Source organism: Myodes glareolus, chromosome 24, assembly GCF_982192425.1.
Source record: "Myodes glareolus chromosome 24, mMyoGla1.1, whole genome shotgun sequence".
NCBI lineage: Eukaryota > Metazoa > Chordata > Mammalia > Rodentia > Cricetidae > Myodes > Myodes glareolus.
Window position 1 is genome coordinate 28,226,513 of NC_142049.1, and position 18,875 is coordinate 28,245,387.

An 18,875-nucleotide genomic window follows, 5' to 3' on the forward strand; every position below is an offset into this window, starting at 1 on the left:
GAGGAGAAGCAGCGCTGTTTCATGGGCTCTGAAGGGGGAGCAGGGGGAGCAGTGGCAGGCCTGCGTGCTGCCGCAACCGGTGCAAACCCACGGGTGCTGGTGGCGGCTCCGCAAAGCAGACCCCCCGAGGCAGGATCAGGAGGAGCCACTTCTGACCTGATTCCACAGGTCAGATAAGAGCAGACTCACCAAGCTAGAGAGTTAACATGGAACTGGGTTTTCAAGTTACAACTCCCAGGGAGCATAATGGCCCTCTGGGTAGCTCCTGCAGAGTTTAAAATAAGCGACTTATCTGTTCTGAAGTGGGAGATGGAGTCGTGTGTAGTTTCCCAATAAGGGGGTGCCTCTCAAAGGGCATCTACTTAAAAACAAAACAAAAAAAATATGGCTGTTCACTGTGATCCTGAAAACACATAAAGTGGTCCCCCAGCACAAAGGCTGATTCTGGGATTCCCCCATACAAATACCTCACTCTCAGAAGTCCCTTACACAAACTTATTTGCCGATCTCAGTTCTCCCCACATCCTCTCAACCACCTCAAGATTGGCAGCACCTGCTACAAACAGATATTACAATGTGTCTCTTAGAGAACAAGAAACAAAGTTCCAGGCTCAACACGGCACACTTCTTCCCACCCACCCCCAAATACTTCTGATCTATGCCTGGCTGAATTCATGAATGTGAGCCTATGGATTTAAAGGGTTCGATATACAATTGGTACCCAATTTCACTTAAGTCTTACAATTAATCTGTAACCGACTATCAGCCTTGGCAAAAACAAACATAAATAGAATCATGACCTTGAAAATCCTTAACTATAGCACATCCCTTTATTATTATGGACTGGATGAAAATCAGTTTGAAGTTCCACGTCCCAGGGGGATGGTATTGGAAGGTAGACCCTTTGGAACAAGATTAGGCTTGAATGAGGTCATGAAGGGATCCGTGTCTTTAGTTGAAGAAAAAGAGACCTTTGCTCTCTGTGCCACATGAAAACACAGCAAAAAGATATTTGTTATTGGAGAAAGCAAAAAAAATCAGCCCTTGCCAGAAACTGAACTGGTTGACACTCTTGATACTGGACATGGAGCTTCGAGAGGTAAACTTCTGAGAGGTGTCTGTTGGAGTCACTCCGCTTCTCTAGCTTGCGACGGCGGCCAGAGCTGACCAAGGTATCTCCACTGCCCTGCAGGAGCCCATCACCTGGCCAGAGAAGGGCTGGCTTCCTGGAGAATGGCCAGGCGATGCAGACATGCACACAGACAGGCTTGACAGTTTGGAGAGGGCCAGAGGAAAGCAAGAAGCAAACTCGGGTTTGCTTTCCACATTCGGGGAAATGCTTGTCTAGATTGCGGACAGGGCACGGGTTCTTCCCGTGGATCAGACCAAGAGGAGCTGTGGTGGGTCAGTGGGGTGGAGGAAGCTCTTTCGCTGCCAGACAGGCTCGACTACCTCTCTCAGTCTTGTCTGGAATTCAGCAGGTCCAGGCCTGAGTCCTGCGCCTTGTTAAACTAGATTAAGACAACCACGTCCAAAGGGCTGGCCCCAGAGAGTACATTCTGGAGAGGTGTTGAGGCAATGTCCTGTGACCTCAAACAGTACGGGCCCTGAAAGTGCTTTGGGTTCACCTTTGAAGGAAAGCCTCTGGCCAGCTTCAACTTCCAAGACACCTGAATTCCTGACACCAGTAGCCAATCTCTTCCTTTCATCTCCCCACATGATGGGGTAGTCCATTTGCAATAAAAAAAAAAAAAAAATTGAGCTGTCAAAGCAAATGAAAAACTTCCAGTATAATCAAGGAGGGACCCGAATACCTAAACAAGTCTCTCTTCTGGAAAAATGAGAAAATGAAAAAGCAATTACACGTCACATGGCTGATTAGCAATAAATTTCATGTGTGACGACGGCAGCGGCATGAGCAGTTGACTCTGGACTCGGCTTCCGTGAGAGGCAAAGGGCCTGCAATACTGTGACTAGCTATGGAAGGCAGACCCTGCCCTGTGAGACTTGGCTCCCAGGAGCTGCCCCTGTGTCTCTAATGAGGCCTCACGGGACACTGGTCTGGAATGTCTCTCCCACGGTCCACCTGGTACGTTCTCACTATTCAATTAGATGGACAGCTTTTCTTCTTAAAAATATAATGAAATATACACAACTCAAGTTTCACGTCATACACCATGTTCCACACTCATCCTCCCCGCAGCCCTTAACAGACCCTCCTCCTAAGTCTCAACAACATTCCATTGTACACATCACATTCTGTGCATTCAACCGGCACTGGCGGGTCCTTGGTTTGCTTCCACCTTGACTTTTCAAACTCATTCACCAATACGCATACTGGTATACAAAGGGCTGTTCAAGGCCCCGCTTTTCACTCTGGGCAACAGACTCGAAAGTACAACAGTTGGATCACACACAACTCAGGACTAACTTTGGAGGAACCCATACCACATTCTCATTCCGGCATTTACACGGCCAAGACACACAGCCCCCATCTCTCCATGTCTTCGCTTATGCCTGCTACTACTGTCTGGTTTCCCGTCAGCGTTGTAGTAAGAGGTATGAACTGGGACCAACTGGGACTCTGACCTCAGTTCATCGATGATTAGTGGTATCTAACGTCTTTTCAGGGGCTTACGGAATTCAAGGCATCACTCCACCTTCTAAGAGATGTTTGGTTACAAAAGTAAATAGCACCATTACTGACTGATCTGTGAAGTGAGTGGTCCAGATTCAAATCATAATTTTTTGGAAACACCTAGCAAATGCATCTAAGCCCACTTAAAACATACTGAAGCAGGCCTAGGCTTAAATGCAGGTCTTGGGGAAAGGGGCTCTGAGGAAACCAGGAGCAGAACAGGAGGCAAGCCCCTGCCCTGTCTTCAAGGAAGGCTGTCTTGCAAGAACTTATTTACTAGGTACAATGGGTCAGAGTCCCACTGAAGCTTTCTCCTTCTTCATCTCTGGGAACTATCCCTGTGGCAAGCCCCTGATCTACAAAAACCAAAGGGTTTCAACCTGCCCCACTCTTAACTTCGGCCTATCTAACTAGTCACCTGCAAATATAGATCCTTGCATTTAAGACCCTGTATCCTAAACCTGGTTGGGAACATAAACCCCACCCCACTCTCATACCCTTGACTTGGCTTAAAAAAAAAAAAAAAACCAACAACAACAACAAACCGGGGTCTTCCTTCAGAGCTCAAGGTAGCCTCAAATGCACAGAAACACATCTGCTTTGGCCTCCTATGTGCCGGGGTTAAAGGTGTGCACCACCACACTCGGCCCCTTGATCTGCCTCTTATCACAGAAGCTGTATGACCTCCAACTACGGTCCCGTCCTTGGAAAAGAGAAAGCGCTCAGGGACACAGGACTCCGCACATACCATAACACATCAATCATTCATTTCTGTCATTCAACCCCTTGGGCAGGGTACATGAGCCTTCTTTAAAGGGTATTGGAATCCGAATCTGTCTTCTGGAAGAAAATGCCTCAATCCTTCCCCCAAACGCAGGAACATGATGGGGGAGGGAGGGAGGGAGAGAGGGAGGGAGGGAGAGGAAGAGGGGGAAGGAGAGGGGGGAGGGAGGCTACTGTCCCCTGGCAGGGTGTAAAATCGGCAGTGCACACCCAGGAAAGTGCTGTCCCCTTTTCTCACACCTCTACTGTATATTCCATCTACCCTGAAGAACACCACCAACCACCGCCTGGTATCTATGGCAGGCAGAGTTCAAAAGCTTTGTCCACCATCATTCTCAAAGTCCTTGTAAGAAACCTACCAAGTGGGCATCGCTGTTTCGTTTTCTAGATGAAGAAAGGAGAGCAGCAGGGTGAACCGGACACAGTTTATCATCAGGATTCTAGCTCTCGGGGCTCTCATTCTAAGGTCAGGCTTGAATCAAATCCACCAAGCAAGATTTCGGCGGGGGGGGGGGGGGGGGGAGGCACAGAAGTAGGCAGGAAAGGGCCAAAACAGTCAAACCAACTTTGTTAAACTTGGGGTCTGGGGAGGAACTGAGTCACTCAGCGACCTAAATTTCAGAATTCACTAAAATCCCCACATGCAAAGGCCCACAAACCAAAGGACACCACCTCCCTAGGGCGCCTCACGCATATCACCGCTTTCTTACACTCTAGATGTGAGTGAAAACCAACAATTCCAGCTGCGGAGCAGGCAGCTGGTAGCTCTGATCTGGGCTAAGGCCCTGCAATTGCTTCTCATCAACAATCCCAATGTGCCCAATCCGTTTAAAATCATAAAGGAGTACGTGTTAAAAAAGTGCCAGTAGCAAGCCAGGCCGGGACACAAGGCTGGCATCCCCATTTAAACAAATCACTCCTCTTGGCTCACACAGCAAGGGCTGGAAACCATCCTACCATGTTGGCTGTCACGACAGGAGAGCAGGGGATTCTTCCTTGCCTCAGCCACAGTGAAGGGCCAGCCTGGGGTTCACTTAACCATGCTTTGAAGGAAGCAAGAGTCCTTTTTGGCCTGGGTTGCCCTCAAACTCAGAAAAGGGCACCCAGCAACTAACTACAGGAGGGCCTGCCTGGAAAGCTGGGACGTTTATTTTTGGAAAAAAAGCAGCATGTTTAACCATGACCTCACCACTTTCCTGAAGGCCGGTTTTAATCAGAAAGGTAAATTCTGCAGTCTCCAAAAGGCTTTCTCCCACTATCCTGTGCCCAAAGGTGCTTCCTTAAGGGCCTGCTCTGTGCTGCTGACCCCAGACCCCAAGCCAACCCAGAGGCACTCTAGGGCCGCATTCTATACAGTCCCCTACTCTTGACCCAGGGTCACACCTCACTAGCTCCTCCAGGAACACAACCCCCTCCCCAACAAAGGAAGGAAGGAACTCATCACTCACTCCCACGCCACAGAACCAGGTCACTACGCAGTGAGTTCTTGCTTCTTGGATCCTGTGTCTAAGATGACATGTCCCTCCCTGGCCCTAAGCTCCCTGCCTCCCTGTCTGCACAGCACCCGTCTCCAGCACTGGAGTCCCATGGCAGGAAAGCTCTTGTGCCTCTCTATTCACAATGCTCCAAAAGCTTTCAAGTTCCCCATTATCCACCCATCACTCAACTCCCGCCAATGTACTTGGTTCTCACGCCCACCTTCCCCTGCATCTGAGCAGGCTGCCACCTGCCCCCACCTTCCAGAGGACTGTCTCCATCACTTTGAACTGAACACTGGAGGCACACTAAAAGTCCCTTGGCTATTCAGCAGCGCAAAGACTTTTTTTTTTTTTAGCTCAGATCCTATAATTTGGTGCCGAACACAAACTTCCTATTACTGTTTCACAGTATCTGAAATGGTGGAACTACAAGTGTTTCCGAGATGGAGATGTTTGGACTCAGGAACATCTGTGTCAGCTGACTGGCCCTAATATGAAAATCCAAAATGCTCTGAAAGCGGAAACTTTCTGAAAGCTGAGGGAATGGATTCACGTTCTCGATTTTGTAACACTTCAGAGTTCAAGCTAAGGAAGTCAGAAGGCATTGGACCCCCATAGCTAGAGTTACAGATAGTTATAAAGCTGTCATGTGGGTGCTGGGAGTTGAACCTGGGTTCTAATCCTAGTGTTCTTAACCACTAAGCCATCTCCCCAGCCCTCACTTCTGAGAGTTAAACCAATAGATATGGCAAACCTCCCCTTCGTAGGGGCTGCAGGAAGGACTGGGAGACAGAAATTCCCAGTGCCCCACAGCAATGTGGGAGGAGAAAAACTCAAGCACTCACTTGCCGGATGCCTTCGACAGGCTTCTGTTGGCCATCTTAGAAATATTATTGCTGATTCCCTTGGCATGCCTGCTAGACTGGCACTACTCCAATTTACAGATGGGTACCAAGGTCCATACTTCCCTCTCTAACGGGCCTCCAGGCACCTGCGGAGAGCAGGCTTCCCCAAAGGCAGGGCATGCAGATGAACCCATGTTCACTCAGCTCAGTGGTGCTTTTTATGAAAATGCTTTTTATATTAGCCGCCCTTGAAATAAACACACTTGATTTGATGATTCTGTTTGCATTTTCTATAAGAAATAGCTCACCTTGAATGCCTAAGGAGCATCAAACCTTCAGCAATGACTTCGTGGGTATTAAGTTCAGTAGCCTTCTTACAGCACCCCAGACAAGAAGACTATTTTGCTGTTGGACACAGTGATAGAAGCAGACTTCGAGTCTCCGGTGGCCCTCTGACAAACTGTTACTGGCCTTGTCAGGCACTTAAAGGACAAATGTAGAAGACCTGACTATTGTCCCTGTTGGAATTCAAGGCAACTTCTCGTTGATCTCATTAGAAAACAATGCAAGAAATAGAAGCAAACTTCTATCCACAGGAGTCTGCAACATTCCAAACAAAGCTACCTAGGAATCCCCCCCCCTCTGCCTTGTTTTGGAATCTGAAGGCTGAAAAAGTGTAGCAACCTTTCCAAGCCCTGGGGTCACTCCTGAAGGAGGAGAGCAATCAGCAGCAGCACAGGGCATAGGGCCCACCAGCTCTGAGGCTCCTCCCGAGATGGGCGCAGTCACACCCAACCTGAAGACAGCAATCTTTCATCAGGCAGCTAGCTCCCCAATGGCTGAAGGTACGCCACAAACGAAGTAGCTGGTAATGGTAATGGTGGATTGTTCCCATCCAAGTTTAAGGAGAATGGTCACCAACCTCAGGCACACAAAACTAGACTTGCAAATGTCCTTTCCAGTTCTAAATTTTTTTTGTTCACCTCCAAGAACAGAAGGCCTAACCAAAGGTTTAAAAGATCATTTTATTGCTTCTAAATTCTATGTAGTAGAAACTGGGGTGATAAAATGTTTCCAAGGGCAAAGCTACTATGAGATAAAGACATTCACTGTAAATAAACAGTGTATCCAAGTGAAAGGGGTAAAGGTGGTCTCTTTAAGAAGTCTGCCATTTCCTGAGACCCTCTTACCCACCAAGCATTCCCCAATGGTAGGTAAAAATGGGTTCAGGGCATTGTGAATAAGAAATCAGAATCCTAGATGCGGAATCAACTGTTGGTTGATTCTCAGAAGAGTATCAGAAAGCAAAGTGATAATATGGTTGCCCCAGGCACAGGGGCAAACTTATGAATTATTAATTATTCTTACACACCTTAGCAAAATAAGGTTTTATGAGAAAACACACATTTACTGAACACTTACTATATGTTGTGTTATCAATTTAGGGCAGTCAAGATCAAGTGTTGTCTTCTATTTCTGTCACTACTCAGTGTCTGCTTGAGAAACAGCTGATGGGGTTGTTTGATGTGTCTGCGAGAACACACGGAAGCCCTCAGCCCGGTAAATGATCTCCAAGTTAAAATCAAGTAACAAAAAGCAACCGTGGGCCAGGCAGTGGTGCACATCTTTTCACAACACTTGAGAGGCAGAGGCAGGTGGATCTCTGTGAGGTCAAGGCCAGTCTGGTCTACATAGCAAGTTCCAGGACAGCCAGGACGGTACTAGAAACCTTGTCTGGGGGAGGGGGGTAATAACACCGTGGAAGGAAGTATCCACTAGATACAGTGTCACTGGAGAAATGGGGGCACAGATCCTGAAATTATCAATAAGATCTGAGGACAAACGGAAAAGAAAATATCGAATGAAGTACGACCAGCACCAGGATGAGGATCATCAGAAATGGAGCTGTGCGTGGTCCCTTGTTGTCGCTCCTCTCGGGTGAACATCTTGATCGCGTGAGGTAGCCCAAGGGGACACACACAGGAACAAAAACGCAAGTGTAGCCACCTATTTACAAAGGGCAATGAAAGGCGGAGCTTGCTATAGATTTAAAAAAAAAAAAAAGGTAGTCCCTTTTTTTTAAAACTTTTACTTTACATTTATTTGGGAGGTGAGCATGAAAACACCATGGCCATATATGGAGCTCACAGGACAACTTTCAAGAGATCAGTTCTTTCTTCGACTGTGCTGGGTTCTAGAGACTCAACTCTGGCAGCAAGCACCTTTACCAGGTAAGTCATCTTGCTGGCCCCAGCAGAATTAACTTTTTAAATCTCTCATCTCAAATGAAACATTTTTAAACTTTACACATAAAAAAGTTCCATGGCTCGGGGGAAGTATTTTAGGACTGTAAGACACAACTCCGACTGGGTTTGCAGGGCGCGTGTGTACATTGCTCTGGAAGACTTTAATTCTCTGAGTTTATCACTCAAAACAGTAGAACAAGTTTTATACTAAACCGTAGCCCAGTGATCTCTAAAGCCTGAAGCATCCACATTTTCTTCCAATCATTTCCCAGGAGCCACACCAGCAAGGAAAAGCTGGGAATTTGGGAGAACGGGTTCTTGTCCTCCTCTGAGCACCTCACGGAGGTGGCTGCATTTCACATGTGACCACTAGATGGCGACGACGCCTTGGTGAGACTGACAAAGTGCACACTGGCCACATCTAAGATGCTGTGCTGAGAGAAACAAAAGAAAGGATTAAGGGAGAAACTGTGACAAACAGAATTGGGAAGTGGAAGTTGAACTGAGCGGAGCTGGCCACACGAACAGGACAAGGCTGAAAGGGCAGAACTTAAAAAGTTTAATATTTTTGGTTTGGAAATGGAGTTGTTTAGGGGTTTTGCTGTTGTTGTTACTGTTGTTTTGTTATTGTTGTTTTGTTGTGGGGGTGGGGGTGGGGGGGTGAGACAAGTTCTCAGCAGGTAGCACTGGCTGGTCTGGAACTCACTATTGGACCAGGCTGGCCTCAAACTCACAGAGATCCACCTGCCTCCCAAGTGCTGGGATTAAAGGCCTGTGCCACCATGCTTGGCTGGGTTTAACCTTTTTATTCCGTGTATTTACAAGCAGAGCTCAGCTTTATAATGCACGTTAGCAAAGAAAAATCTTCGCACAGAATACATATTTACTACGCACTTACTAGGCGCCAGGTTCACATAACTAAGGATGGAAGCAGGGAGTGTGCCCTCTGTATTGCCCGCACTACCAAAGAAAATCTCTGCTTGATGATGGCACATCTGTAAGGCAGGAGGAGCAGCTCAAGCCCAAGGGGGTTAGTAGGTGCCAGGTTCATCTATAAGCACTTGACAAGAATATTAACTTGTTTAATTTAATGAATAAGCACACAGTGAGTACTAGCAAAGTTGTCATTTCACAGATGAGGAAACAAAGCCACGGGAAGATTAACTTGCCCCAGTAGCTGAAGAACTGAGACTCAAACCATCCTCTCCTCTTGATTCCTCTGTCATTTAGTAATAATGACAGTCCAGGAACAAGACACAAGGCATCACTATCAGTGAGCCAGCCCAGCAGTGTCTGAGCTCAGAGGGAGGAAGGGGAGTGTTAGATCTATGCAGTCGGGGAAATGGCAGTCACCCTCACAAGAAGAAAGCAGAGTTAAAAACAGAGTTAAAAAACAAGTATCTCTTACATATTAAAATCCTAGAAAGTCCTGGGGACTGGGAGGAGTCAACTGACATCATACACTGGCCAAACTAACACTCACAACCACACACACACACACACACAGAGAGAGAGAGAGAGAGAGAGAGAGAGAGAGAGAGAGAGAGAGAGAGAGAACTTATAAAAATTAAAAACCACACCTCCTCCCCAAATTTTCCTGAGTTTAACTTTCTAAATGTATTAGAAAATGATATTTGGTGGTTTAGTGAGACAAGGAGAAATTTCTTTCACGATCATTTTGAGTCTCCACATCCATAGCATGTGCTGTATCAAAGAATGGACAGCTAAAAAGAATCCTGACCCAGGTGACATTCCAGTCATCCAGAGTAGCACTTTCCAATGTTCAGTGTTGGGAGGGGGCAGAAGAAATCACACCGAGCCACAGAAACAGGGCAAAATACAGAGCAATATCTGGGGTGGAGAGGAACACCATGGCTGGCTCATGCAGATGCTCAGGCAGCACGGGGGCTTCTGGGCATCACTGTGGAGCCTGACAGTGTTAAGAATCTATTACAGTCTAATACATGTGGGGGGGGGGGACTTCTCGTGGAAACCGGAGACTCAGCTGCTGCACATAGTGAGGATCTAGGGCTGGAAAGCACACAAAGCCCACGAACCTTTACAGGCCTGAGGACCGGCTCACAGGCCAGCGCAGGGTGTCCTCTCTACTCTAAGGGTTTGAGATGCAGGTCTGGACTGGACAGAGGCAGAACCAGAAATGGGCAAATCTGTGTGATTTCAAATGACTCAGTGAGGTGGAGAGGAAACATTCAATTAAGCAGTCTCTTCAGAAAAGGGCAGGTGGTAGAGCTGAGGTTAACTGGAGTTTCCATCCTGAGCCAATCTCGGGACTTGAAAAGAGCTCACGGCAGAAGAAATGCTGGAAATACAGCATCCAAGTGAGAAAGGCCACTTGTTAACAAAGTTAAGTTCCTATGATTCAACCACTCTGCGCTGTGGCTAAACAGCCACGTGAACCCACTAACTCCCAGAAGTGGACAACAGAGCCATCAACAGGGCTTCCCCGCAAGTCTGGGAGCCTGTGTATTACTTCAGTACAATGACGTCCAGGGAGAACAAACACCATAGGACTCGGATGAGCATGGGAACAACTGATGACGACCTCACTATCTAAATATAGTCAACAGATAGTGACTCACGACGCTCTCATCAAACTTCCAGTCACCCAAATGGCCAGTGGTCACCTGGAATCTCTACAGGTACTTCCTATTTTGTTTTTCAGTTAGCTATCAAAGGTTACTAAAATAATCCAAATTAAAAGAAAAGTCCTGTATATTAACTCACTGCTATCTAATTACCCTCAGGCTTCTACACCTTAAAGGGACTTATAAATTGGTAATGTCTCATTCACTCAATCAGAAATACTCCCAATAATTTTATAGACAAGCAAAAGCAGACACGCAAAATATCTCGGGGACTTTCAAGTTCTGCTTTAGTATCATGAAACATACTTGTTGCCATGTGAAGACTAATTTTTAAAATGGCAAGTCCAGAGCCGGCTTAAACAAAGCACCGTGTTTAAAAAGAGACTGACAAGTTTAACTACACAGATGCCCAAGAGCTGCACACTGCAGTCAGCAATCCAGACGGATGCGTGCTCACACGCACACCAAGACAGGTGTACACACCGTGAGTAACTCTGTAACTCCTGCGGTGAGATGAGAAATAAAGAATAAAGTTTTAAGGTTCCAGCTCCCACTACAAGGAATTTTCTGCAATAATGATAAATTACTTTTTAAAGTCCTTTAAAAAATGTCTATCCAGGGCGGGCAGTGGTGGCGCACGCCTTTAATCCCAGCATTCAGGAGGCAGAGGCAGGAGGATCTCTGCGAGTTCGAGGCCAGCCTGGTCTACGAGAGCTAGTTCCAGGATAGGCTCCAAAGCTACAGAGAAATCCTGTCTCGAAAAACAAAAAACAAAAATGTCCAGCTAAGTGTGGTAGCTCAGGCCTACAAATGATCCTAGTACTCAGGACACTGAGGCAGGAGGGCTACACGGCAAGACCGTCTCTAGAAAAACAACACCAAGTAAACAAACTCCGATTCTTGCAAAAGTCATTTCTGTCATTCCATTGCAAAGTAAACAATTTGGGACTGGAGTCCTTCTCTACGCAATGCAGGCTCCATCAATCACGGTCACATTCTCTCTCTCTCTCTGTAGCTGGTCACCAGATGCTCCAAACGAGAAACTCTAAGTGTCAAGCCCATCAGGAAGCATGGAGGAATGGTCCCTAAGCTTCAGGAACACATCCCACACCAGCAGGAACCAAGCTGAGGCTAAATATAAAACCCAAGAGCAGCATCGTTATCCTGTGGAAGTTCCTGCAGCCCCAGCTGTCCACCCCTCAGCACAGGGGACCCCACTTTCTGCTCTAGTCAAGTCTGAACAGCAAGCTGTGAGTTGATAAATCCCTACAGCCTGGGACCCAAAAGGAAGAGAAATGTACGCCTTTCTTACTAGTTTCTTAGTTCTTTAAACAAACATGGCCATGATTTCTATGGTTCAGTACATTGGAAAAAACGAATGGCCAGACTCATTATAATACCAGTACTCTGACCTGGAGAACGGAGCCTTGCGAGTACTCCGCAGGTATTTAAGGAGACGATGGATGATGTCTCAGCTCAAGACACACCAACCTTAAGATCCTGAAATTCACCATGTTCATCCATCCTAAGTGAAACCGGCATTAGATAAAAGGAAATCTGCAGACATGGAAAATGTTAGCAGAGATGACTAAAAACACACTGCAGCGTTTTCCAGAAACCCACAGGCACCAAACCCAAAGATACTACGACTGTGAGTCAATGTCAAACACTTCAACAAAAGACATGGACTTCATCGTGCCAAGGTTATGTTTTAAGATCCACTGTTTACAAACCGTTTTTTTACAAACCCATGTCCTCATCTCTAAACAAATCAGATCCATGGGGCAAGGGAACTGAGATAGGGCATATGTACATGTTTTAATTATAATCTTTGTAAATATCAGGCACCAACTATGTTCTCCTCAGTGTCCACAGATCTCAGTATCTCACGGAACACTTAGGACCGCATCCACTCCGAGTTTAAGCCAAATCACACATCTTTATAAGGAACCGGGAAACGTCCCCTTGCTGACCCGAGGCCAAACGCTCCGAGCGCAACACCCACTATTCAGTCTGTTGTCTTTCAAGTGTTCAGTGTTTCCCTCAGAACATCTCAGATGGAGAAGCCAAGAGCTGTAGCCACAGCACGTGAGTACGTTTTACATACTTAGTCCAACTGAAAAACATCTTGTTTCTGGGGCTCAGACAGCACCTGTCATACAGTGGCTAAGAAAAGCCGCTCAAAGCAAGCTGGCCTCCAGGCATAAATACCTCTGGAGTTGAGTTTTAAATGAGTTTTGAAAACAAAACAGAGAAAATCACAATCAGAGAAAAACTGGTCTTGTATGTTTTATGATTTAAAAAAAAGATGCCGGGTGGTGGTGGCGACACATGCCTTTAACCCCAGCACTCGGGAGGCAGAGGTAGGTGGATCTCTGTGAGTTCGAGGCCAGCCTGGTCTACAAGAGCTAGTTCCAGGGCAGGCTCCAAAAGCTACAGAGAAACCCTGTCTCAACTCCCTCAACAACAACAACAAAAAAATCATTTAAGGTATTATTGCCTCTTCATCTAGCTCTTACCCCTCATTCTTTTAAAACCCAAGTCCATTCATTTTTAAATCACAAAAATATCTGGAATTCTTAGCATTTCCTAATGACTACCTCAAAGCTATGGAAACTACGTATACTTGGAGAGCCTCTAAAACTAGTCCCACCTTTCCTGAAATTTGAATCCTGCCAGGCAACATTTATGAACACACGTGTGACTAATTTTTATTTTGTTGCTATTTTGATTTTGAGACAGGGTGAGCCTCCTGCCTCAGACTCTTCCCTTATTAGTGTTACAGGAGCATGAGCACGCCCATCACACAATATGCAAGGTTTTAGCCACTGTTACAATCACACCTGATTAGACAGATACCCATATGCTATGGCCTATGGTGAAAGCCCAACACTAGGGAACCTGTCATAGGATAAGAACAGTGTGGCACTGGCTATCCACCACACTAGCCAACCCTACAAACCCTGTTTTGTAAAGGGTCTTGAAAATGCATGCTAGGTCTGGGGGGGGGGGGGGGTCTGATTTTTCAAGGAACTTCTTTTCATGCAAATACATGGAAAGTGTCCCAAAGGTATCAGGAAGGAAGTCTTTTCTCTGTTGGTGAATTCAATATCTAGCACCAGCCCGGCTTTCATACAGTAGGTGCCCACTAAATACTGGCTGGATTCAGTTCATTGAAGTACATTCTGACAAACCAAATGAAACCGGATTAAAAAGGAAACAAAAGTACCTCAAGAGTTCTGGAAGGGAGGGAGGGAGGGAGGAAGGGAGGGAGGGAGGGAGGGAGGAGGAAAGGAAAGGAAGGAAGGAGGGAAGGAGGGAGGACAGATGGACAAGGAGAGAAAATGATACCGCTGATGATCATTACTGACCTACCTTGCAACAATAAAGGCAGGAAATATTTTCACCAATAAATAACCTTGAGAAAAAAGGCCAAAACCTGTGCAAACATTACTTTCTATGTCTGTTCCTATGGAAAAGGCCATGTACATTTAGTTAAAGGCACAACGGTTTGAGTGTATTCTTAAATCTTTTCTAAGAAATTTTAATTTTTCATTTAAAGTTTTTTAAGGCAATAGACTCCTAAACAACCAACCCAGTTCCATATACTCAGACTGTGGAGTATTTTCATTTAAGAATTTTATTTCTTGAAGAAAGAAAAAAGAAGCAGTTCTTCTGCCATCACCACCACTTGTAGTTAATACAAGAGAGATAAACTTCCTTTCCTGCTCAAAACAACGTAATATTTCTTTGTTGGAAGCCTGCAGACACAAAAAAGCCCCTTGCCTCGGCTCCTAAACTATACAGACTCTCAATTTAGGTTCAGTTGGAGGATTTTTTACTATCAAAAAAAAAAATCACACTACGATTAGTATCTGTGTGTTGTTGTTTTAAATTCAACCCCTCCATTCTCAAGCTAAGAATAATCAAGATTCTTTTTTCTCCGTTTGTCCATTTCTTGCCTGGCATCCGATTCCTGCTGTCAGAGCTCCGATTACCAATTTGTATTGCACTAGTTCATGAACCTTAAAAACTCACAAATTTAGAAAAAACACAAAAAAGAGCAATACCAATCTGCATTAATTTTTCCTGAATAATCTTAGCCAAATCTTACCTCCTAGGTGGCACAATGTATTTGTCTCAATCTTTGCAATTAAAAACAAAAATTGGTCCAGATGTTATCACACACCCCAAGACAGCTGTTTACAAACACATAACTCAATGCCCTTTTTGTTTTTCGGTATATTCCAAGTTGTATAACCATCACTGAAAACTGAAGTTAGAACATTTTCATCCCTCCCTAAAAAAAACTCCTGTATCCTTTAACAATCACTCCCCAGCAACTGGGGATCAATGTCTCTGTCTCTATGGATTGGCTGAACATTTCACATAAATAGGATCATAGGAGACTTGGTGTTTTATAAGGGGCTTCTTTCTCTATTTGTAATATTTTAAAGGCCCCTCTATTCAACCCTGGCATATTTCACTGAGCCCTTCTCTTCTAATCCTTCCCACAATTCATACATAAGACCTTTTAAACTGCAAGCCCTGACTCCCCACCGGCCTGTCCCTCCACAAAGTACAGTTGACTTGCTATTTCCCTGCAGAGAAACCTAAACTATAATTTGCTATTTAGGTTCTTTCAAAAGTTCTTATTCTGGGTTCTCCTTCTGGTAGGTAACACTAACTAACGTCTTTCAAGACCAACATTCCCCGGGTCCCTCCTTTCCTCTGTCAATAGGATGTTACCGAGCCCTCGGCAAAAAGTTGACTAAACCCTTTTTAAGAGCTGGCCACGGTAACTCCAAAGTGCACGGTGCATTTTCAAACAGAAAGCAGCCCTAGCCCTAGATTATCTGGCTGCCACCCCTCCTCAATTCCCTTGTTTCGAACCTCTGCTCAGCATCTTGCAAACATGTCTGCAAGGCGGCCTTTGCATCAAGAAACTTCCACAGTCCCAAAGTGAAAGATGAAAACGCCCCACACTACGGTCCCACTTCAAAGACTCCCCAATCCCTAACTGGAAGCCTGCCTCTGCTGGGACCCAGGGCCTTCCGTCTGAGTTTAGTGGTCTACACCTTTCAGACGGGGTGCCTATGCTTCATGGACCCCTTCAACTGTAAGGGGCAGTCACTGCCTGCCGAGAGTCAGGACTTCAGCAGCCCCTAACCAGGACTCCGGGTGCTTTCTAGACATCCATCACATTTTCAGAAAGCCTTGGCATGAACAGGCTTTAAAACAACACACATTCAAACATCCTCCTGTCGCCCTTGTTCTGGACAAAGAACGTTCTTCATGGAGACCCAGACTCAACCTGGTTCAGACGTCTGCGCCCTGCCCGGAGAGGCAAGGCCATCGCTGCTACTTTGCATTTCAGAACTTCTACTATTAAATAACAGAAGTAGACAAAGCACACAGTTCAATAGGATGCCATAGTAAAATGGACTCGTTTCCCTAGTGTCTTCTAAACCATATTTAGTCCTTAAAGGATGGAAATCCACCCTGCCCCCAAACACCATCTAAAGGACTGAGTAGAAGGGAGCCAGAAGCCTTTCGCCCAATCCAGTGTGCTCAAAGTTTGGAAAACAAAGGATAGGAGAGCCCAGATTTGTGGGGCGGCCCCAGTCTGCGCCTTGCTCTAGGCAGTAAACAGCTATAATTCTATAAAGATCTGCTCATGCTCCACCGTAGACATTACTTAAAAGAGGTTCAGGGGTTTGTTTACAGAAACAGCCTTTGTTAACTACCCCAATAGCGGGGCCCACACCGCGCAGCCTCCGTCGTCTCCCCCTTGCTAACTCAAGGCTTAGTCGTGATTTTTCGAAGTTAATAGGCACCACCTGCATACATTCTGCAACCATTACTCATTCGCACGCCCTCACCTCCCCAGCCCCAGCTCAGAGACTGCATTTAAACTTTTAATCGTGTTCAAATTACTCTACCGTCTCAAAAGTACCAGTATGCCACATTGTTTTTCTCGAGGAAAAAAAAAAAAAAACCCTCCTCCTCCTGCCATCCTCCTGCCACTGTAGAAAGTTCTCACTCCCAGGGACACCCCCCCCTACACACACACACACACACACACACACACACACACGCACGCACGCACGCACGCACGCACTCCTACCCGACACCACCAAAACAAAAGCTATCAGATTGCAAGCGATAGCGAGCGAGGAGCGATACCGCTTATTAAGTATGTACAAAGGAAGTGCGGGGCGGGGGTGGGGGGGGGGTTGGCAGTGCAACACAACTCTGGCCACAACAAAACCAAGGCCAGGGCTCCGCGCTCGCAAAACAAAACAACCGCCCCCTCCGCTACCACGCTCCAGATCCTGACGCCGCCCAAACCACCGTACACGACACCTCTCCCCCGGGCCGGGCGTCCAGGTGTCCCCTCGTGGTCGTGGGGCTGTGGGTGCGCCTAAATCCGCGCTGAGAGCACATGTGTGTAGAAAAGCACGTCGGCTCTGCGCATGGGATGATGCCCCTACCACGTCTTACTTAGACGCTTTTCGGAAGAAGAGGCGTCCAGGGCTGGGTAAAAACAGAGAGACTGCCCAAGGACCCTAAAAATTGAAGATCCAAGCCCCACCCCCACCCCCGACGGAGTATGAAGAAGGTCCCAAGCTCACACTTCCCTAAGGAAAGGTCCGGGAGTACACCCTGAACCCCAGAGCCACACTGCACAGCCCCGGGTCACCAAACCGTGTGGGAAATGGGGACTAGACACCCACCGGCTCATGAAATGCCTAAGGCCAAGAACTCCAGGAGCCTGAAGGGCCAAACAACTTGGGCGACAGGAGGCCGCGCCGTGCTGTTTGGAAACGTGTCCTGGGGCCGCGAGGCCTCCCCACCCCGCACCTCCCCCTCAGGACAACTTGCACCACGCGGGGCAGAAGGTTCCAGCTTGCCACCAAGGTCTACCCCAGCAGCCACCCGTGGAGCCTCCCAAGGTGCTGTCACCGTGGTGCGCTGCGCGGGATGGGCGCTGGGTGCCGAGAGGCCCGGGCGCAGGGGTGGGGAGAGGCGAAGGTGGCGGGGGAGAGGGAGGTGGGACGGGCCCCCACCCAGACACCAAGTTCCCCGTCAAGTGCCCACGCGTGGGCTGCTCCTGAACCGCCGGGGAACAAGTGCTGCCCACCCACCAGGCCGCGCACGGGACAGCGAAAGAGAAAGCTCTGAGGCCCTTCCCGCGCGCAGATGCGCTGAACCAGACCGGTGGGGCTCCTGGGCTGGGAACTCGGGCCCCGCTCCGCTCCGGCCTTCCGGGAGAGCCCCACCCTCCGCTCCCGAGCCCCGGAGTGAGTCCGACAGCTGCGCCCGTGGCAACTGGGTTTTCCCAAACAGGGCGCAGCCCCTCGGAGGAAAAGTTCCCGCAGTGGCCGCGGGCGGCGGGCAGATACTCACTTTCTCCACTCGTCGGCCAGAGCGAGAGCGCGGCGGAGAGAAACACGAGTCCCCACAGCGAGGTCGGGGACCCTCCTCCGGAGCCAGACTTCATTCCTTTTATTTGGGACGAAATTCCCTTTTCTCAAAAAAGAAAGAAAAAAAAAGAAAAAGAAAAGAGAAAAAAAAAGTCTCCAACTCAGTTCTCACTCTCGTCCAAAAACAAGAGCGCAGCGCAGGCGACGATCTTCGGAAGGCGGCGTGGACTGGGAGGGTGGCGCGGGGCGGCCCCTCAGCGCCGGCAGCAGCAGCCCACGGCGCGGCGGAGTCGGGAAGCCGGGGCGCGCCGGGGCGGGCTGTCGGCGTCGTCGGCCTCCATTTGCAAACCCAGAGATGCAGAAGAGGGGGAAAAAACTGTTACCGAAAGAGGAGCAAAGCCCAAATCGCCGCAGGCGAGGACAAACGCCCCCAGATCCCCGGAGGGAGCGACCGCCCAAGCCTCCGCGGCGGGAGAGCGCGACGCAGTTGGCGAGACTGGTCCGAAGTCCCGGGCGCGGGCGCGGGCGAGGCCGGCGAGGGGCAGATATGCGGAGTGGAAATGAATGAGCGGCTCCCCCTCCTCCGGCTCCTCCTCCTCCTCTGGGCTCCGCTCGCCGCCGCCTCCTCCTCCTCCTCCCTCAGCGCCGCCGCCGCCGCGAGCTCCTTCCCAAATCCAGGACACACACACGCACACACACACGCACACACATACACACACACACAAAGCAGCGGCTGTGCAGCGCTCAGCGCTCCCGCCGCCCCGCGTCGGCCCCCGCCCGCCGCCGACTCCGTGCGCGGGGGCTCCGGCTCGCTGAAGGTCAAAGCCGAGCGCGCCGCGCGCCGTGGAGCTC

At 48.2% G+C, this 18,875-nt stretch overlaps 1 protein-coding gene across 1 annotated transcript in view; it reads right to left on the reverse strand.

Moving 5' to 3' along the window:
• Positions 1 to 18,253, reverse strand: part of Igf1r (insulin like growth factor 1 receptor) — a 284,867-nt gene extending 266,614 nt beyond the window's left edge. The window contains exon 1 of the mRNA XM_048434815.3: positions 18,007 to 18,253. Within this exon, the coding sequence (XP_048290772.1) occupies positions 18,007 to 18,100 (94 nt within the window). The 5' untranslated portion in view covers positions 18,101 to 18,253. The remainder of the gene's footprint in view (positions 1 to 18,006) is intronic.
• Between the last annotated feature and the right edge of the window lie 622 nt (positions 18,254 to 18,875).